The following is a 22,610-nucleotide window of genomic DNA, read 5'->3' as shown; positions in this document are numbered from 1 at the left end:
TTTACCTCTTGTGAAAATAAAAAGTATGGGGCAACACCAGCATGTTAATGTAAAATTTGTTATTTTTTTACCCTAACAGTCTGGTGTAGACCCCAACTTTTCCTTTTCATAAGGGGTAAAAGGAGAAAAAGACCCTCAAAATGTGTAGTGTTTTACCCTTTATTATGTGTTAGTGTAGTGTAGTGTTTTTAGGGTACATTCACATGGGTGGGGGTTTACAGTGAGTTTCCCGCTAGGAAAATTTGCCACAGCTCAAACTTGAAGCAGGAAACTTACTGTAAACCCGCTTGTGTGAATGTACCCTGTACATTTTTTATGGGGGGGCAAACCTCCAGCTGTTGCAAAACTACAACTCCCAACATGCACTGACAGGTTGGAAAATCTTCAGTTAGGTTCTGTTATCTAAATCAGTATTTTCCAACCAGTGTGCCTCTAGCTGTTGCAAAACTACAGCTCCCAGCATGTACTGATTGCTGAAGGGCATGCTGGGAGATGTAGTTATGCAACAGCTGGAGGTACGCAACTGCAACTCCCAGCATGGCCAGATAGCCGTTTGCTGTTCGTGCATGCTGGGAGTTGTAGTTTTGCAAGATCTAGAGGGCCACAGTTTAGAGACCACTGCACAGTGATCTCCAAACTGTAGCCCTCCAACTGTTGCAAAACTACAAATCCCAGCATTCCCAAACAGCTGTCTGGGCATGCTGGGAGTTGTAGTTTTGCAACATCTGGAGGGCTACAGTTTAGAGACCACTGTATAGTGGTCTCCAAACTGTATCCCTCCAGACGTTGCTAGGCAACAACTCACCGGCTTCCGTAGTCACAGGATCACCGCACCAGGGAGAGGATCGCCGCCAATACGTGGACCTCCACCGCTGCTCCGGTCAAAGGACAGTTCCCCTGTTCTGCCTGGATTACCATGGGTGTGCAGAACAGGGGAACCGAACTTTAACGCCCCCGATCTGCTATTGGTCAGCCGCTTCTGACCGACCAATAGCAGGGATAGGAGGGGTGGCACCACCTCACTCCTATCCCTTCAGGGGGATCGTGGGTGTCTTGGACAGCCCCGATCCCCCTTATTTTCGGGGTCACTGGAGACCCGTATGACCCAGAATTGCCGGTCTGAATCGCCACTGATCGCCGACATGGGGGGGGGGTTCAAGGGGTGCCTTCTGATGGATATCAGCAGTCATCCCCGTCCGGGAGGGGACCGAAATTCCCACAGGCGTACAGGTACGCCCCGGGTCCTTAAGTCCCTAAGTGGTTAAAGAGCACCTGTCACTAAACTAAACCTTTAATATGTTCCTTGTATAATTATAAGACACTGCTATTTACTTGCTGTTAAAATTCTCAACCTTTATATGTTTGTAATTTGATTAAAAAAAGGTCCACTATGTGGCTCTGTTCTGTACCCTCATGCAAGTCAAACAGTTAGTTTGGTCTCCCCCCGGCCTGGCAGGAAACCAAACTCTGGAAATCCGTGCCGGGCATGGCGAGATACAGCTCTCGCAAGCTTCAATGACGTCGCCCCTGCTGGGGAACGCCCACTTTCTACTGACGGGAGCTCACACAATGTGAGTTAGGGGAAAAATTATACACAGCTTTTTAAAGCTTGGATAATTTTTTTAAGGGCAGGAGGGGTGTTAGTGAGTTAGGGGAGATGAGTTAGTTTAGAAATTATGGTTTGATGACAGGTACTCTTTAACAAACAGGTAGAGAGATTTTAAAATGGTATTCTCATCTTAGACATTTATAGCATATTCTAAAGGAGAATACCTGATTGGTAGGGGTTCCTTTTATGGAATCCTCACCTGAAAAGAATAGGGTCCTGTGACAAATTGGCTGAATTTACTATTAAACTCATTGGAGAGGTAGCCCTTACAAGTAGTCCATTTAAGTCTATGGGAAAGGCTAAGCAACTGCACTGAATCAGCACACAGACATAATAGTACCCCTGTTCTCCCAACAGACAAGCCATTAATAGTAAAAACCCTTAAAAAGAAAAAAGTCTCTAAGGAAACGACAGACTGTCACATGATTGCCTTTTCTTGTGACACATCCTCTTAATATGTGGGATTCCTGGGTGGATAAGTTTGGGGTCTGCTTACGCCCTGGCCCAATGTCACCAATGCTAAAAAAAAAAGCATTCCTCCACTGGCTGGTAAGTTACTCGTTTTGTTTAGGGACCACTCCTCTCGCACTTGGGTGAAGGACTGCCTGATTGCAGGCGCTATGCCCTCCCTGACTTTATTGCAAGACTGTGCAAGTGTCTGATCGCTTTCGTGGATAGAATGCTGGCATTGTCATTCTGAGGTGTTTGCTCCATATTTGCTGGGCATGTCCTGGCATTCATTCCTTTTGGGATATAGTGCTTGAGGTTTACTTTGCTTCCTGTGGTAAACGGGTTCCCAACACACCGCTGTTACTGCTGGGTTTTTCAGCTAGTGTCAATCGACATTTAGACATTGAGCGTATGAAAGAGCTTATGCGGAGTCACATGATCGGTCCAGATCCGTAAAAAAAAAAAAAAAATGTGGTTCCCGTGGCACTCCTTTATCGACTTCAAGGAGTTCTTGGGGCTTCTCAGTTGAGCCTACAGCCCCTACCAAAAAACTATTCACAAAAAATATCTAGAAAATTTGCTTTATTATAAACCACATAAAAACCTATATAAAATCTACAGGGGATGATATCCTACTGAGTAAACATTGTTCTCCTGCTATAGACACCAATTAAGTCCCAACGCATTTCCCCGTGTATCTGATACAATACATTGGTTCATCAGGGGATCACAGAATAACAAACAGGAGTGGGAAATCCACATACAGTAAGGCATACATGTAATCAATGCATACAAAAGCATAGATAGGGGGTAGACATAAATTGGACGTACAATTAGCACTTTAAAAAAAAGCACATTGAATTGTTAAACAGATTGCTTGTAGTTCCTTGATCCTCAAAAGAGCAATAGGAGTAATTAAGATATTTAAAGATGATAATAGGAGGAGATACTCCTACAGGTCCATCACAAATACGAGGGAGTCCGATAATCCATATTGTATACTTATTCTCTAGAGTAGGTATCCCGATCTAGCGACTACCTCTCACTGTCAATAGTATCTTTCCACATCAGATAGAAAACACATTCAGCTTTCACTAATCCATAAGACACAGATAGCCACAGGTTTTCAAATATCACCTACACCACAGTAACTCCCTATGTACTCAATCCAAAATCTGCTCATAACAGGTCTTATAGCAACCCCCTTAGCTCCAGTAGTTTCCTAGTATAAGTCCTCACTCCTGAGTATGGATATCGCACACTTAAACTGCCGATCCTACAGCCCCTACCCTTCTCTCATTTCCCTTCCTTTCTCTCCCTTTGCTTCTTTCATGTATTTCTTAGTCGTTTTAGTTTATGTTTCTTTATTTCAATTTCATTTCTCTTCTTGACACTATGTTTTCTTTTGGATTAGTAGAGTTTAGTTTTGGAAGTTAGGGTGTTATGCTCCCGCTATGTTTAGTAGGGGGTCCTATGTGACCTAAGGGTCCTAGTTCCAGCCTGGATCTTACATTTACCCCTGCTTGCTTGTGAATGCTGTTTTCCCTCATTTTATTTGTTGATATATTGATTTAATTGCTGTTTTCATTATACTCTTTGTGCATATTATGTGCTTCTTATTATTGCCATCATCTTTGTACTGTTGTACTATATGGTGTATTTTGCCAATAAGAAGAACAAATTACACAAAAAGCCCCAAAAGAGAATCAAATAAAAATTGGATTAATTTCCCCTACAGAGCTGATCTATTATATATTGTAATAGGACAATATAGCCTTTGTCTCTCAGAGCATGATGTAAGTTGTAATTTTGAACAGCTGAAGATCCACAGGGTGGGGAACATTGGCCTAGTCCCTTCACTTACTCTAGAGCCACTACAATCTGATGGTCATATAAAAGATAACCTGACACCTCAGATTTTCCCAGGAACGAGTAATTCTTAGGAAGCCTTATAGAATCTTGTATTAAGAAAACGTTGAATTGTCGTAAATCTTCTCTATTTACCTGAAATTTCCAAGTTGGGTTAAGCAGGAAGCCAGCAGAGTTATGGGCAGGAAGGGAGTCTGAGGTTGCGGAATGCCAGGAGGGAATGCAAAATGCTCAAACTATGTGGAACTCCTTAAAACAAATGAGGCTGGGAAGGTCCAGAGGGGACCAGCACTAGTTCCGGAATGCAGCTTCATCTACAACCACAGTTTTGTTCTTTTTTTGTTTCCCTTCTGTAGAAATACATTTATATACAGATGCACCTGGTCACAGGGAAGGGAAGGGGACCATGGCACTATGGAAGAAAGTGGCCTGTTCTGATGAATCATGTTTTCTATTACATCTTGAGGACAACTGGGTGTGTGTTTTGCTTACCTGGGGAAAAGATGGCACAAGGATGTATTGAAAGGAAGGTTAGTTGGTGGAGCAGTGTGATGCTCTTTACAATGTACTGCTGGGCGACCTTGTATCCTTGCCTGTGGATGCAGAAGGCACTTTGACATAAACCCCACCCCCCAAACATGGTTTGTTAGCTTCTCATGGTTATGGTATTCTCTAATTTAGTGGCTTCCTTCAGCAGGATATTCCTTCCTGATCTCAATCTCTATGGGGGAGATTTATCAAAACCAGTGCAGAGGCAAAGTTGCCCATAGCAACCAATCAGATCGCTTCTTACATTCTTAACAAGGCCCCTGAAAAATGAAAGAAGCAATCTGGTTGGTTGCTATTGGCAACTGGGCAACTTTGCCTCTGCACAAGTTTTGATAAATCTCCCCATATATGATCTGTGGGATATGCTGGAAAAACAAGTCTGATCCATGGAGTTCACACATCAAAACTTACAGAAAAAGGGTTTGTCCACAAACATTAGACTCTCTGACTACTGGGACCCCCTGCAATTTCCAGAGTGGGGAATCAAGTCTTCACTAAGAACAGAACTGCAGTTGTATGTGTGCACTTGTACGCCATTTATTCTATCGCCTATCCTATCGAATATCCCATAAAGAATGGAGTGGAGGTGTGCGTGTACGGCTGCAGCTACGTTCTTAGGGAAGACTTGATTATCTAACCTCAGGTTCTGTTAGGGAGCATTCACACCACGTTTTTGCAATACAGTTCCCGTATATGTTTTCTATGTGAAAACCGTATGGAATCGTATGCATTGACTCTCCATTGAAAGCCGTATGCCAAAAGATGCATCAGGTGTGTCCGTTTTGCAACCTGTATGGTTTTGTCAGGTTTTTTACCCATACCCAAAACCGTAGTCTATGGCTGGGTTCACATCACGTTTTTTGCCATACTGTTTTCAAACCGTTTTTCTAAAGAAAACCGTATGGCAAAAAACCGGAGTCAAAACCGTGGTCTCCGGTTTAAATACTTTACTGCAACCGCATACGTTTTTTTTAACATGGACGTCAATGGGAAACGCACATGTATACAGTTGTATAGGTATATGGTTTTTACTTTGCACATGCGCATTTGCATCCTAAAGTCCCCACCCAAGACCACTCCCATTAAAAATTGACAAAATTTTCAAAAATGTATGGCTTTTTTTTCTATAAAAACAGACGGAACTGTATGCAATTTTAAAAACAGTATACTGTTTAAAAACGCATACGGATTACTTTTTCCCATACTGTTCCATACGTTTTTTGCCATATGGTTTCCTTTAGAAAAACGGATTGAAAACAGTATGGCAAAAACGTGATGTGAACCCAGCCTTAGGGAGAATCCTGTTCTGGAAATTGGCGGAAGAGGGGTTTAGTGGTTGATTCGGGGAGAATTATCATGAAAGAAAAAAAACTGATAAGGTTTAGATTGGGGCCCCCCGTGATCTCCTGTTTGGAGCCCCGGCTCTCCTTCACAGCAGCACATCACGACCCCCGCCTGAAGCGGAGGCTGCCACGCCTCCTCCATATAGCTCTATGGGAGAGCCATTCGGCAATCTTCGGCTCTCCCAAAGAGCTATATAGAGAGGGGTGGCAGCCACCGCTTTGGGCGGGGGTCGTGACATGCCACTGTGAAGGAGAGCCGGGGCTCCAACAGTAGATTGTGGGGGGCCCCAGCACTTGGACCTCCGTGATCTAAAACTTTTCTCCTATCCTTTGGATACTTCTTCTTTAACATGATGCCTGAATACTGGATTGCAATTTCTATGTGACAGGTTCCCTTTAAAGGGGTTCTCCGTTGTGGACATATAAATTCCTATTTTTTTTTTTGTTTAGCGTACCTTATTTACCGTAGTGCTGTGTGGCGTTCACTCCTTCGTGCTTTAGTGTTTGCTGTTACCTTGTTCCACACACTTCCTGTCTTCCGGTATGCGTTGAACTACACATCCCATCATCTCTAGCGTTCTCAGTTTGGTGGTGTATTCCGCCTCTCTCCTTTGTTTTGCCTCCCCTATGTTGTTGCCACTCCACCTCTTCGCCTGCCTTCCTTATTCGCACATCCCTGCCTATTATTAAAATTTTCCCTCAGGTTTCCTTTTCTTTTGGGCTGCACAGGGCGTTGCTCCGTGAGCATGTAGGAGTAAGACAGCCTAACTTACTGTCTGTGCTGCAAGTTCTGCTCTGCCCAATTAGAACCCGGTCTTGTTTTTCTCTATGTGACATCACCCTTCTGCCCTCTGTTGCCGGTTGTAAGTAAATTACAGACATGTTAACCCATGAGTGCTGGAAAAAGCCTCTCCTATCATACGGGGACACAGGTTGCAAATAGCGCTTCTGTATGTCCACACATCATTTAGCCAGCAGAAGCATACTAGCCAACCACACTACCTAGGCAACCAATCACAAAAAGAATACATCTGCGCATGCATCCGCAGATGCCTATGATTGGAAAAGATCCAGCCAATCATGACGCTTGCAGCAGAAAGCAAGAACACGCAACGTAAGCACGTCACCCACACTTATGAATAATCATGAAGGGGGGGGGGGGTAAACAACAACGGGCAGCAGAGGATGGCGCTAGCAGGAGGCCCAACCTAGGAAGTAACCACACGACCACAACATGGCGCCCGGAGTGAAACTGAAAAGGTGGTCGCCAGCACAGCAGGGTTCAGGAAACTACACAAGTTCCGGCAGAGAGGCAAGGTAAACTTTACAACACACACAGCGAGCAAAAAAAAATGTAGAACTAGGGATTACAAAAGTTCAACACCGTAGGAAAGATAGGGCAAAACCTGTTGAGGCAACAGAGTACCCCTTTAAGTGGTTTACTTATTGGGAAAAGCACCTGACATTTATGTAATGTATGCCCATCACTCCTTGTATTAAAAAATTCCCACCACGCAGTATACCTTTTTAATGATTGTATGGAATGGCATTACATGTAAGAGGCCTGCTGTGAATAGGGTAGAGTGTACATGGAGTGGCATACTTATTTGCTGATATGCAGATGTAGTCCACTGATGTGCTGCCTGAATGCAGTTTAAAGAGCCAACTGCTGGCAGAACAGGGGATCAGCACGGGAACAGAGGCGGAGGTAAATAAAACAGTTTTTTGTTTTTTTTTTGTTTTTTTTTTAAAGATGGACAATCTTTATTGGAAAGGGCTGACAAAAACCTTGACGCCACCACAAAATTCCTAGTCACCGCTACAGCACCTGTTCTATGACATCACAATCTGATTACAAAACAACCCACTATACATATTGGCACAGAGTTATCAAACTGTATGATACAAACAATAGAAGGATTTTCCCACAACAGCCAATCACAGCTCAGCTTTCACTTTCCTGGAGCTCATTAGCTGAGCAGTGATTGGTTGTTGTGGGAAAATACCTCTATTTTTTCTCTCACACATTTTGATAAATCTGGGCCACTGTGAGCACTGGCATAGTGATAGTGACACACTAACCTGCTTTTAGACTAAAGAAGGCTCCCACACTGTGTTAAAGGAGTACTCTGGTGGGAAAAAAAAAAATTCAAATCAACTGGTGCCAGAAAGTTAAACAGATTTGTAAATTACTTAATCCTTCCAGTACTTATCAGCTGCTGTATACTAAAGAGGAAGTCTTTTCAGTCTGACCACCGTGCTCTCTGCTGCCACCTCTGTCCGTGTCAGGAACTGTCCAGAGAAAGAGAGGGATGTTCTAAATCCCTATCTGCCGCCAACCCTTAGAAATCACATCAGACCTTTGTCTTTGCGCAGTTGTGAAGGTGCAACAATTTAATAGATCAGGTACACAATCTAAAGTACATAAGGAACCTTCCACAAATAGAGCAGGTGTCAAAAATACTGTATGGAGAGATCGCTCATAATAACTAGGAAGAAAGAGTATGGAACAAAATGACTGGAACAGACGGAGAGTGGTAACAATCATTTGGGATACCAAAAGAACACTGTGATCATCACTGAGTTTCTTTTGTTCTGTTGTTCTGTCAAAATAATAGTTTTGGGTTGGCTAAGGGAACATTCTGGACCTGAATGTAACAGAAATGCATTGGCAACCTGAAACAAGCAGTTTATGAATGGAAACCTACCAATGTATCCAAATAAGGGGGACATTTACACGGAGACTTGGTGCTGACCAAACAAAAAAATGATCCATTCAGTATGAAATGCATTTTACGTCTGGAGACAATTTACTCTATGTTAAAATACTTCACAAAAGAAGCTTCAAGCATATGAATTGCCACCAGCACTTCTTGTACTGACTGTAAGGATCTGTCATGTAGAGAAAAATATGGCATCAAGCAGGAAAAAAAAGTCAATATACAATAGAACCTTACAAAATGTTTTCTTGCTTTACATTACTGAAAAAAATAAACGAAAAATCCATTGCATCCCATAACCTGATCACTAAACCCTACACCAAAAATTCTCATCCATTAAATTGGCCGCTCACCCGTCATTAACTCTACTTAACCCCAGATCAACAAACTAAACACCACGGAACCCTATTACCATCCCCACACCATCACCTGTCACTTCATCAGACCCCGCACCATCACCTGTCACTTCACCAGACCCCGCACCATCACCTGTCACTTCATCAGACCCCGCACCATCACCTGTCACTTCATCAGACCCCGCACCATCACCTGTCACTTCACCAGACCCCGCACCATCACCTGTCACTTCATCAGACCCCGCACCATCACCTGTCACTTCATCAGACCCCGCACCATCACCTGTCACTTCACCAGACCCCGCACCATCACCTGTCACTTCATCAGACCCCGCACCATCACCTGTCACTTCACCAGACCCCGCACCATCACCTGTCACTTCACCAGACCCCGCACCATCACCTGTCACTTCACCAGACCCCGCACCATCACCTGTCACTTCACCAGACCCCGCACCATCACCTGTCACTTCACCAGACCCCGCACCATCACCTGTCACTTCACCAGACCCCGCACCATCACCTGTCACTTCACCAGACCCCGCACCATCACCTGTCACTTCACCAGACCCCGCACCATCACCTGTCACTTCATCAGACCCCGCACCATCACCTGTCACTTCACCAGACTCTGCACCATCACCTGTCACTTCACCCACACTGTCACCCTACACCAGAGCCCGCACTGTCACCTCTCACTTCACCAGAGTCCGCACCATCAGCTGTCACTTCACCAGACCCCGCATCATCACCTGTCACTTCACCAGACCCCGCACCATCACCTGTCACTTCACCAGACCCCGCACCATCACCTGTCACTTCACCAGACCCTGCACCATCACCTGTCACTTCATCAGACCCCGCACCATCACCTGTCACTTCACCAGACCCTGCACCATCACCTGTCACTTCAACAGACCCCGCACCATCACCTGTCACTTCACCAGACCCTGCACCATCACCTGTCACTTCATCCGCACTGTCACCTGTCACTTCACCAGACTCTGCACCATCACCTGTTACTTCACCAGACCCTGCACCATCACCTGTCACTTCACCAGACCCCGCACCATCACCTGTTACTTCACCAGACTCTGCACCATCACCTGTCACTTCACCCACACTGTCACCCTACACCAGAGCCCGCACTGTCACCTCTCACTTCACCAGAGCCCGCACCATCAGCTGTCACTTCACCAGACCCCGCACCATCACCTGTCACTTCATCCGCACTGTCACCTGTCACTTCACCAGACCCCGGACCATCACCTGTCACTTCACCAGACCCCGCACCATCACCTGTCACTTCACCCGCACTGTCACCTGTCACTTCATCAGACCCCGCACCATCACCTGTCACTTCACCAGACCCCGCACCATCACCTGTCACTTCACCCGCACTGTCACCTCTCACTTCACCAGACCCCGCACCATCACCTGTCACTTCACCAGACCCCGCACCATCACCTGTCACTTCATCCGCACTGTCACCTGTCACTTCACCAGACCCCGGACCATCACCTGTCACTTCACCAGACCCCGCACCATCACCTGTCACTTCACCCGCACTGTCATCTGTCACCATACACCAGACCCTGCAGCATCACCTGTCACTTCACCAGACCCCACACCATCACCTGTCACTTCACCCGCACTGTCACCTGTCACCATACACCAGACCCTGCAGCATCACCTGTCACTTCACCAGACCCCGCACCATCACCTGTCACTTCACCTGCACTGTCACCTCTCACCTAACCAGACCCTGCACCATCACCTGTCACTTCACCCGCACTGTCACCTGTCACCCTACACCAGAGCCCGCATTGTCACCTCTCACTTCACCAGACCCCACACCATCAGCTGTCACTTCACCAGACCCTGCACCTTAACCTGTCACTTCACCCGCACTGTCACCTCTCACTTCACCAGACACTGCACCATCACCTGTCACTTCATCCGACTCTGCACCATCACCTGTCACTTCATCCGCACTGTCACTTGTCACCCTACACCAGAACCCGCACTGTCACCAGTCACTTCACCAGACCCCACACCATCAGCTGTCACTTCACCAGACCCCGCACCATCACCTGTCACTTCACCCGCACTGTCACCTCTCACTTCACCAGAGCCCGCACCATCACCTGTCACTTCACCAGACTCTGCACCATCACCTGTCACTTCATCCGCACTGTCACTTGTCACCCTACACCAGAACCCGCACTGTCACCAGTCACTTCACCAGACCCCACACCATCAGCTGTCACTTCACCAGACCCCGCACCATCACCTGTCACTTCACCCGCACTGTCACCTCTCACTTCACCAGAGCCCGCACCATCACCTGTCACTTCACCAGAATCCGCATCATAACCTGTCACTTCAGCAGAAACTGCATCATCACCTATCACTTCACCAGACCCCGCACCATCACCTGTCACTTCACCAGACTCTGCACCATCCCCTGTCACTTCACCAGACTCTGCACCATCACCTGTCACTTCATCCGCACTGTCACTTGTCACCCTACACCAGAACCCGCACTGTCACCAGTCACTTCACCAGACCCCGCACCATCACCTGTCACTTCACCCGCACTGTCACCTCTCACTTCACCAGAGCCCGCACCATCACCTGTCACTTCAGCAGAACCTGCATCATAACCTATCACTTCACCAGACCCCGCACCATCACCTATCACTTCACCCGCACTGTCATCTGTCACCATACACCAGACCCTGCAGCATCACCTGTCACTTCACCAGACCCCGCACCATCACCTGTCACTTCACCAGACCCCGCACCATCATCTGTCACTTCACCCGACCCCGCACCATCACCTGTCACTTCACCCGCACTGTCATCTGTCATCATACACCAGACCCTGCAGCATCACCTGTCACTTCATCAGACCCCGCACCATCACCTGTCACTTCATCCGCACTGTCACCTGTCACTTCACCAGACTCTGCACCATCACCTGTTACTTCACCCGCACTGTCACCTGTCACCCTACACCAGAGCCCGCACTGTCACCTCTCACTTCACCAGAGCCCGCACCATCACCTGTCACTTCACCAGAACCCGCATCATCACCTGTCACTTCATCAGACCCCGCACCATCACCTGTTACATCACCCGCACCGTCACCTGTCACTTCACCAGACCCCGCACCATCACCTGTCACTTCACCCGCACTGTCACCTCTCACTTCACCAGAGCCCGCACCATCACCTGTCACTTCAGCAGCACTGTCACCTCTCACTTCACCAGAGCCCGCACCATCACCTGTCACTTCAGCAGAACCTGCATCATAACCTATCACTTCACCAGACCCCGCACCATCACCTATCACTTCACCCGCACTGTCATCTGTCACCATACACCAGACCCTGCAGCATCACCTGTCACTTCACCAGACCCCGCACCATCACCTGTCACTTCACCAGACCCCGCACCATCATCTGTCACTTCACCCGACCCCGCACCATCACCTGTCACTTCACCCGCACTGTCATCTGTCATCATACACCAGACCCTGCAGCATCACCTGTCACTTCATCAGACCCCGCACCATCACCTGTCACTTCATCCGCACTGTCACCTGTCACTTCACCAGACTCTGCACCATCACCTGTTACTTCACCCGCACTGTCACCTGTCACCCTACACCAGAGCCCGCACTGTCACCTCTCACTTCACCAGAGCCCGCACCATCACCTGTCACTTCACCAGAACCCGCATCATCACCTGTCACTTCATCAGACCCCGCACCATCACCTGTTACATCACCCGCACCGTCACCTGTCACTTCACCAGAGCCAGCACTGTCACCTGTCACTTCACCAGACCCCGCACCATCACCTGTCAATTCACCAGACCCTGCAGCATCACCTGTCACTTCACCAGACCCCGCACCATCACCTGTTACATCACCCGCACCGTCACCTGTCACTTCACCAGACCCCGCACCATCACCTGTCACTTCACCAGACCCCGCACCATCACCTGTTACATCACCCGCACCGTCACCTGTCACTTCACCAGACCCCGCACCATCACCTGTCAATTCACCAGACCCTGCACCATCACCTGTCACTTCACCCGACCCCGCACCATCACCTGTCACTTCACCAGACCCCGCACCATCACCTGTTACATCACCCGCACCGTCACCTGTCACTTCACCAGAGCCAGCACTGTCACCTGTCACTTCACCCGACCCCGCACCATCACCTGTCACTTCATCAGACCCCGCACCATCACCTGTTACATCACCCGCACCGTCACCTGTCACTTCACCAGAGCCAGCACTGTCACCTGTCACTTCACCAGACCCCGCACCATCACCTGTCAATTCACCAGACCCTGCAGCATCACCTGTCACTTCATCAGACCCCGCACCATCACCTGTCACTTCACCCGACCCCGCACCATCACCTGTCACTTCACCAGACCCCGCACCATCACCTGTTACATCACCCGCACCGTCACCTGTCACTTCACCAGAGCCAGCACTGTCACCTGTCACTTCACCAGACCCCGCACCATCACCTGTCAATTCACCAGACCCTGCAGCATCACCTGTCACTTCATCAGACCCCGCACCATCACCTGTCACTTCACCCGACCCCGCACCATCACCTGTCACTTCACCAGACCCCGCACCATCACCTGTTACATCACCCGCACCGTCACCTGTCACTTCACCAGAGCCAGCACTGTCACCTGTCACTTCACCCGACCCCGCACCATCACCTGTCACTTCATCAGACCCCGCACCATCACCTGTTACATCACCCGCACCGTCACCTGTCACTTCACCAGAGCCAGCACTGTCACCTGTCACTTCACCAGACCCCGCACCATCACCTGTCAATTCACCAGACCCTGCAGCATCACCTGTCACTTCATCAGACCCCGCACCATCACCTGTCACTTCACCAGACCCTGCACCATCACCTGTCACTTCACCAGACCCCGCACCATCACCTGTCACTTCATCCACACTGTCACCTGTCACTTCACCAGACCCTGCACCATCACCTGTCACTTCATCCACACTGTCACCTGTCACTTCACCAGACCCTGCACCATCACCTTTCACTTCACCCGCACTGTCACCTGTCACCCTACACCAGAGCCCGCACTGTCACCTCTCACTTCACCAGACCCCCCGCACCATCACCTGTCACTTCATCCACACTGTCACCTGTCACTTCACCAGACCCTGCACCATCACCTGTCACTTCATCCGCACTGTCACCTGTCACTTCACCAGACCCCCGCACCATCACCTGTCACTTCACCAGACCCTGCACCATCACCTTTCACTTCACCCGCACTGTCACCTGTCACTTCACCAGACCCCCCGCACCATCACCTGTCACTTCACCAGACCCTGCACCATCACCTGTCACTTCATCCGCACTGTCACCTGTCACCCTACACCAGAGCCCGCACTGTCACCTCTCACTTCACCAGAGCCCGCACCATCACCTGTTAGATGACAGCACATCGGACACTGTGTGGCACATCACTTACCTGTAATAAGACAGCAGACCATTGCTCAACACAAACCATCGCCTCTGATACCCCTTCAGGTAGTTGGTCCATTTGAAGAGCCAGCCTTTGTACATGTCAGGTCCGGGGGCGGCCGGGGTGCCCGGGAGGGACGATCCTGAATTACTCATGTCTGTGGCCCCGGAGCTCACCGCACTGATCTGCGGACAGGTGAGACAAGACACAGCGGAGAGGAGAGACACCAACCCGCTACAGCCAGAAGCGGCCGCTCTCCCCATACACCAGCTCCGAAGAGGGCAGGGAACAAACCTTACGCCACACCCCCTCGACCACGTGACTCCAGGAGGCGCCAGCATCAAAACAAATACACCTCACGTGACCGGCTGTGATCTCGACGGGATCCTCGCGGGATGAAGAGAAGCCGTCACGTGATAGCGCGGTGAGCGACGTTATTTCGGGCGTTATTCCGGAGAACTACGGTTCCTAATGCTCAGAGCCGTGGAAAGTGTAGTGACATAACGTGAGGGGGACCGATATTTACCTGGACTCCTGCCCGCATACACCTCAGGAATGTAACATTGTAACGTTATCTGCCACCACATAACATTGTAAATATTGTGCGGGGAAAGCCGGGGCGCGGTCCATAACAGCCAATCAGCGTACTGCTTATTAAGGATAACTGCTGTCTGATTGGTTATCCCTTTGCATAGTTTATATACTTAGGGCTGCCATCAGAAGTTTTGGGGCCCCTTACACAAGTCATACAAGAGCCCTTCAGTTCAATGAGGAAAGATGTAGGAAATATTCTCATCATACTGTTACTGACCAAATCCATGTTCAGTGATCTTTATACAGTCGCTATGTGGTGACAGTACTATTTTACCTTGTGTACTGTTATTATTGGTAATACCAATAATGGTAGAATAGTACTGTCACATCATGACCACCATCACCACATAGCGACTGTATAAAGATCACTGAACATACACCATACAAAGCCCATATAGTGGTGACCCAGCTCTTCACAGGGACTGCAGACCGTATAAGTGATTAGAGTGCGATTACATTTACTGACTGCACGCCCCCTCCCATAGGCTTGCATTGAGGGCGCGGAGCGTGACGTCACACGCCGCCGGCCCTGTGATCGGTAGTAATCAGACCTGGAGCGAACACGCTCCGGGGACTGATTATAACGGGGTGCTGCGTGCAAGATCACGGGGGTCTCCAGTGGCGGGACCCCCACGATCAGGCATCTTATCCCCTATCCTTTGGATAGGGGATAAGAGGTCTTAGTGCCAGAGTACCCCTTTAAAGTCATTCCCTTTCTCTTTCTTCTTTGTCTTGCTCAGACCGCCATAAAGTCTTCTAACCATGATATACAAACACACAGATACACTCTGCAAAGTTCACTCAGTTGAAGCAGTGTCCCACCGGGAGCTCCACTACTCCCTTAAAGGGGTTCTCCGGTGCTTAGACATCTTATCCCCTATCCAAAGGATAGGGGATAAGATGCCTGATCGCGGGAGTCCCGCCGCTGGGGACCCCGGTGATCTTGCATGCGGCACCCCGTTTGATAGCTGTCACGCCCCCTCCCATAGGCTTGCATTGAGGGGCGGAGTGTGACGTCACACGGGGGCGGAGCGTGACGTCACACGGGGGCGGAGGCGTGACGTCACACGCCGCCGACCCTGTGGTGGCCGGTAATCAGACCCGGAGCGAACACGCTTCGGTGACAGATTACAAACGGAGTGCCGCGTGCATGATCCCGGGGACGCCCCCGTGTGACGTCACGCTCCGCCCCTCAATGCAAGCCTATGGGAGGGGGCGTGACAGCTATCAAACGGGGTGCCGCATGCAAGATCACCGGGGTCCCCAGCGGCTGGACTCCCGCGATCAGGCATCTTATCCCATATCCTTTGGATAGGGAGTAAGATGTCTAAGCACCGGAGTACCCCTTTTTAGCCTATTTGCAAAACACACAGTGGGCATAGATGATAGATGTAGAGAGGTTCATATTTGTACAATATGAACATTTTACAATACGAACATTTTTACAGCTATCATCTAATCCCACTGTGTGTTACTGCAACTTCTTCCAACCATGACTCCTCACAGCAGAATATGTTAGACAACAAACATATTAGGCTCCAATTTTTTTCAGCACATTACCCACCTGTTCCCTACCCTCAATACCACAGATAATGTCCCCCTTGGTGCCCTGCATAGTATGAGGGAGTAGGTAAGTGTGTTTTGGGGAAAGGGTAGGGAGATTGGGTGGTGATGAGTAGGTAATTCCCCCCCTCTATTAGGTTGGGAATTTCCCCTTTAAGATAGAAGCCCCCAGTCAGTCTGTAATTCCTCCATTTGGTGGGCAACAGCTGGAGGCACAAAATGGGTCGGGTCACCGGCGGATCCACAGTGTATTTCACAGTTACGTGTGAGCCTACCCTAACAGTGATCTTCTCAGTGCTGCCTGTAAGTAATAGTGCTCATTTTATTCTTTACACAGTAATAGTTTTCCTCTTAATGCCCCACACTGTACAAAGTTGGGATCGACCGATATGGGTTATTTAGGGCTGATACCGATAATCGGTGGAGGTTAGGGCCGATAGCCGATAACTTATACCGATATTCCGGTATAAGTTATCAGCAATTTATCCCCCCGCGACACCGCTGCAGATCATTGATTTAAAGCGGGCGCTTTAAATCAATGCACTGCAGTGGCTTTTGCGGTGCCATAGACCGCCGCCACCACCCGCTTCTCTCCCCCTACCTGTCAGGGTGGTCCAGGCCATCCATCCTTCCTGTAGTGTCTGGCGGCATTCCGGGTGGAGGGTGAACCGGTCCGGGCTGTCCTTCTTCTCCGGGGGTGCTCTTCTCCACTCCGGGCAGGCTCCTGCCTAGTAACGCAGCATAGACGCCGCTCCGCAGTGACGCCCGTGCGCAGCGACGCACCTGGCGTCACTGCGCAGCGGCGTCTATGCAGCGTACTAGGCCGGAGCCTGCCTGGAGTGGAGAAGAGCACCCCCGGAGAAGAAGGACAGCCCGGACCGGTTGACCATCCACCCGGAATGCCGCCGGACACTACAGGAAGGATGGATGGCCCGGACCACCCCAATTACGGGTAAGTTTAATTTTATTGACTCGGAGGGTGGGGGAGGGGCCCGACCGGTATAGTGGTATGGGCAAAAATCCATACCGTGGGAGAAAGAAAACTATCCGATTCATACCGGTATACCGCCCAGCACTACGGTGGGGGGTGCGACGCGGTGCGGTGGGTCTGGGGGGCGGTCACGGTGCGGCGGGTCGGGGGGGGCATTATCGGCTTATCGGCAAGGTAATTGCCGATACCGATAATGCCCAAAATCGTGATTATCGCCCGATAATATCGGCCATACCGACCCTTACTGTGTAATAATGCCCACCTTCATGCTCCTTACTGTACTACGTTTTTTTCCTCCTCTTCTAAAAATTATAACGCTTTCAATTTTGCACCTACAGACCAATAAAAGGTTTTATTTTGCATCACCAATTGTCCTTTGTAATGACATCACTTATTTTATAATATAAACTGCAGCGAAACAAAAAATTAATATTTGTGGGGTAAAATAAAAAATTAAAAAAAAACGCCATTTTGTAAATTTTGAGGGCTCCTGTTTCTACGCAGTGCACTTTTCGGTGAAAATGACAGCTTATGTTTATTCTGTAGATCCATACGGTTACAAGGATACCCAATTTTGATGGGTTTTATTATATTTGGATACTTTAAAAAATTATATACTACATGCAACACAATTAGTATGTTTAACCTCTTAAGGACACATGACGTACTGGAACGTCATGTGTCCGCTCCCGATCTAAAGCGTCATAGCGGGTCGGGCCCGGCCTCTAACAACGGCCGGGACCCGTGGCTAATTGATTGCGGTGCCGCGCGCTATTAACCCTTTAGATGCGGCGTTCAAAGTTGAACGCCGCGTCTAAAGTGAAAGTGAAAGCATGTCGGTTAGCTCAGGGAGATGTTCGGGATAGCCCCGGTGAAATCGCGGCATTCCGAACAGCTTACAGGATAGCAGGAGGGTCCCTACCTGCCTCCTCGCTGTCCGATCGCCGAATGACTGCTCAGTGACTGAGATCCAGGCATGAGCAGTCAAGCGGCAGAATCATCGATCACTGGTTTCCTATGAGAAACCAGTGATCAATGTGAAAGATCAGTGTGTGTAGTGTTATAGGTCCCTATGGGAGCTATAACACTGCAAAAAAAAAGTGAATAAAGATCATTTAACCCCTTCCCTATTAAAAGTTTGAATCACCCCCCTTTTCCCATAAAAAAAACTGTGTAAATAAAAATAAACATATGTGGTATCGCCGCGTGCGGAAATGTCCGAATTATAAAAATATATCGTTAATTAAACCACACGGTTAATGGCGTACGTGCAAAAAAATTCCAAAGTCCAAAATAGTGTATTTTTGGTCACTTTTTATATCATGAAAAAATGAATAAAAAGAAGCGATCAATAAGTCCTATCAATGCAAAAATGGTACCAATAAAAACTTCAGATCACGGCGCAAAAATGAGCCCTCATACCGCCCCATACGCGGAAAAATAAAAAAGTTATAGGGGTCAGAAGATGACAATTTTAAACGTATTAATTTTCCTGCATGAAGTTATGATTTTTTCCAGAAGTATGACAAAATCAAAACTATATAAGTAGGGCATCATTTTAATCGTATGGACCTACAGAATAAAGATAAGGTGGGGGGGGGGGTGATTTAAACTTTTAATAGGGAAGGGGATAATGAACTTTTGTTAACTCTTTTTTTTCTTTCTTTTAGCCCACATAGGGAGCTACAACATGCAATCTTCTGATTGGATATACTGATCAATGCTATGCCATGGAGCAGTAGATCGCCGATCGGACGACAGAGAGGCAGGTGAGACCCTCCCATTGTCCTCTCAGCTGATCGGGACATCGTGATTTTGTCGCCAGTATTCTTTTACTTTCGTTTTAGACACCGCAATCAACTTTAATCGCGGTGTCTAAAAGTATAATGCTGGGCTTCGACCCAATCGGCAGAGCCCAGCATTAGCCGTGGGTCCTGGCTGCCCATTGCAAACGGGACCTACCAGGTTTAATCCGTTCTCCGCTCATGAGAATGGTTTAAACCCGGTAAACAGGACCAGGGTGTACAGGTACGCCCTGTGTCCTTAAGGGGTTAAAGGTAGTACAATAATATAAAAGCATATAATTTGGGGATCATTTACATCATATGGACCTACAGAATAAAGAGAACCTGTCAGTTTTACCATAAAGTGCACTGCATGAAAAATAATCCTCCAAAATTAGCAAAATTGCGTTTTTCTTTTCAATTTTCCCACAAAATAATATATTTTCGGATTTTATGGTAGAATGAAAGGTGTTATTACAAAAGTACAATAGATACATAAAAAACAAGTACTATATGGGTCTGTGGATGGAAAAATATAAGAGTTATGGCAAAAATCTGATTTAGCTGTGTCCTCAAGGGGTTAAAATCTTAATTCAGCCCCCAAAATATCTGTCAGTGGTTCCACACTGGTTACAGCAATATTTATGTGCTATGTCAATATTGATTCATCGCAGGTCCTAGAAGTTCCATAGTACGTCTATTAGTACTATCTATGGGCTGTCTGTAGCCCGGTCAGCTTTAGGGCTATACTTACACTACCAATACTGCATTTTGGGCAAAATGCAGTATTGTTAGCAATGCCCTAAAGCTTTTCAGGGGCCCCCTTTTGGATGGTTGCCCCGCCATAATGCCAGCTCTGTAGGTAGATAGTAGGTAATGCCCCCGTTAGATAGGTTGTAACTGATGCCTCCAGTTAGTAGTAGGTAATGTCTCCAGGTAGGTTGGTAGTAGGTAATGCCTCCAGTAGGTAGTACCCCCAGGTAGGTAATGCCCCCAGTAGGTAGTAGATAATGCCCACAGTTAGGTAATGCTCCTAGTTCGCTAATGCCCCTAGTAGATAGTGCCCCCCTTAGATAGCACCCCCCCAGGTATATAGTTCCCCCTGGTAGATTTTGTCCTCAGTAGACATTGTCCCCCAGTAGTCATTGCCCCCCAGTAGTGGCTACTCTTAGCAGCCTCTGTGCTGATTATAAAGGGCCTGCAGCCTGTCCCAGCATTTGAGTAGGTGCTCGACTTTGGGTCAGGGATTGGTGGTGGGCCCCCTTTCTGGTCCGACCAGGCCTATAAGTAGGCTGAAGGTAGATTTAAGAAAACGTAGGTGCTGGCAGCGGCAAGCCTCTCTCAGGCACGGGCCCTTGGGCAGTGCCTGGGTGCCCGATCTGTCAGTCTGCCCCTGGGTATGAGATAGATAGAAATGCTTGAGAAAGACTGTGTGTGACTTTAGAAAGATAGATGTTGTATCGTTCCATCACAACGGGCTATCGCTGCATCTGGAGGAATTTATCCGTTATTTCATTCCATCACAACCATTGGTGAACGGACCCATGGGTATCTGAGTCAGTGGTCCCAGAGTAGACCGTGGTCTTTTTTTTTATCAATCCTTTGATCTGTGGCAAGAATTGATAAGATACCATTTATTCCCGGTGTTGCTATACACCCTTGAAGAACCCTGTTGATTATCGGGGGGAAACACGTCGGGTTGTAGTATTGTAGTATCTAATATCATTGTTTATGCCCGTGCCACTAACCACTTAGTATTTGACCTTATCCTATCTATCCATTTGGGTTGATACTTGTTTATCTGTGTGTTGTGGCCAAAAGGGCATTGTCTTCATCCTGGTGATATTTTCTTGCTTATTACAAATCTGTAATTGTCTTCCCAACATGAGGGTCTTTTTCATATCGTTAGAGAACATCCTGTTGTATTTCCGGTCTCTGCCGCTCGCCGGGCAGAGATCGGAACCGGATGCCTGCTGAAATCCTTCAGCAGGCATCCAGGGCAAATGCCGAGGGAGGCCATGTAGGCCCCCCATGTCGGCAATCGCCGCAAATCGCAAGGGAAATCGCCCTTGCCATCTGCGGCGATACCGGGCTGATCGGGTCTCTGGGACCCGACCGCCCGGTAATTTTGCATGATCCCGGCTGTCACAGACAGCCAGGACCATGCTGAAGGCTAGGAGCGAGGTGGCAAGCCTGCCACCTCCTCCTATCCCCTGCGATCTGTCGGTTAACCGACCAATCGCAAGGGGGGGGCGGTTACTTCCTCCCGTCCTGCCAGGCCCCTTGAAGTCCGGAGAGGACGGGAGGAAGACCAGAGGACGCGGCGGAAGACGGGGAAGTGCTGGGGCCCGACCTCGTCCCTGAAGACCCGGATCCCGGCGATGAAGACGGCGGCGACATGTGAGTTCCTCTTCAGCCGCGGTCGGGCCCTTTACAGCAATGCACGTCGCCGTAAAGCGACATGTATTGCTGTAATGGGACCCTGTATACTACAACTCCCATCATGCCCAGCCAGCCCTTGGTGTCTGGGCATGCTGGGAGTTGCAGTTTTGCAACATCTGGAGGTCCACAGTTTGGAGACCACTGTGCCCTTCCAGATGTTGCAAAACTACACATCCTCAGCATGCCTTTACTGTCCAGGCATGCTGGGAGTTGTAGTTTTGTAACATCTGGCCCTTCAGATGTTGCAGAACTACAACTTCCAGCATGCCTGGACAGTTTTGGCATACTGGGAGTTGTAGTTTTGCAACATCTGGAAGGGCACAGATTGGGAACCACTGTATTAGTGGTCTGCAAACTGTAGTCCTCCAGATGTTGCAAAACTACAACTCCAAGCATGCTGGGAGTTGTAGTTCGGCAACATCTGGCTCTAAAGATGTTGCCGAACTACTGCTTCCAGCATGCCTGAGAATGTTTGGAAGTTGTGGTTTTGCAACAACTGGAGGCACACTGGTTGGGAAACATTGTCTGTTTCCTAACTCAGTGTTTCCCAACTCGTGTGCCTCCAGCTGTTGCAAAACTATAACTACCAGCATGCACTGATAGACTGTGCATGCTGGGAGTTGTAGTTTTGCAGCTGGAGGTCCCCCCCCCCCCGTGAATGTATCAGGCTGCAAGTTTGCGATGCAGCAAATTTTGCGCGGCGGCTCAAACTCGCAGCGGGAAACTCACTCTAATCCCCCGCCCGTGTGACTGTACCCTAAAAACACTACACTACACTAACACAAAATAAAATAAAAAG

At 48.5% G+C, this 22,610-nt stretch overlaps 2 protein-coding genes across 13 annotated transcripts in view; one reads left to right on the top strand and one right to left on the bottom strand.

The window, feature by feature from the left end:
• OSBP2 (oxysterol binding protein 2) overlaps positions 1-14,778 on the bottom strand; it is a 268,100-nt gene extending 253,322 nt beyond the window's left edge. For 3 of the 5 annotated variants that reach the window (XM_056537244.1, XM_056537245.1, XM_056537246.1), the window contains exon 1: positions 14,444-14,778. In XM_056537244.1, the coding sequence (XP_056393219.1) occupies positions 14,444-14,778 (335 nt within the window). Of the gene's footprint in view, positions 1-4,420; positions 4,609-7,902; positions 7,950-14,443 lie in introns of those variants that run through there. The other 2 variants (XM_056537248.1, XM_056537247.1) reach the window with 2 other exon arrangements.
• The window catches only part of DUSP18 (dual specificity phosphatase 18), a 67,684-nt gene continuing 52,107 nt past the window's right edge, over positions 7,034-22,610 (top strand). Inside the window, exons 1-2 of one of the 8 annotated variants that reach the window (XM_056537261.1) lie at positions 7,034-7,137; positions 19,256-19,354. In XM_056537261.1, the coding sequence (XP_056393236.1) occupies positions 19,311-19,354 (44 nt within the window). In that variant the 5' untranslated portion in view covers positions 7,034-7,137; positions 19,256-19,310. Of the gene's footprint in view, positions 7,138-14,483; positions 14,503-14,771; positions 15,031-16,439; positions 16,898-19,255; positions 19,355-22,610 lie in introns of those variants that run through there. The other 7 variants (XM_056537262.1, XM_056537256.1, XM_056537259.1 and 4 more) reach the window with 7 other exon arrangements.

This window comes from Hyla sarda, chromosome 1 (genome assembly GCF_029499605.1).
Source record: "Hyla sarda isolate aHylSar1 chromosome 1, aHylSar1.hap1, whole genome shotgun sequence".
Lineage (NCBI taxonomy): Eukaryota > Metazoa > Chordata > Amphibia > Anura > Hylidae > Hyla > Hyla sarda.
Note: the sequence above shows the minus strand (reverse complement) of the source record. Positions and strands in the feature narration are given on the sequence as shown.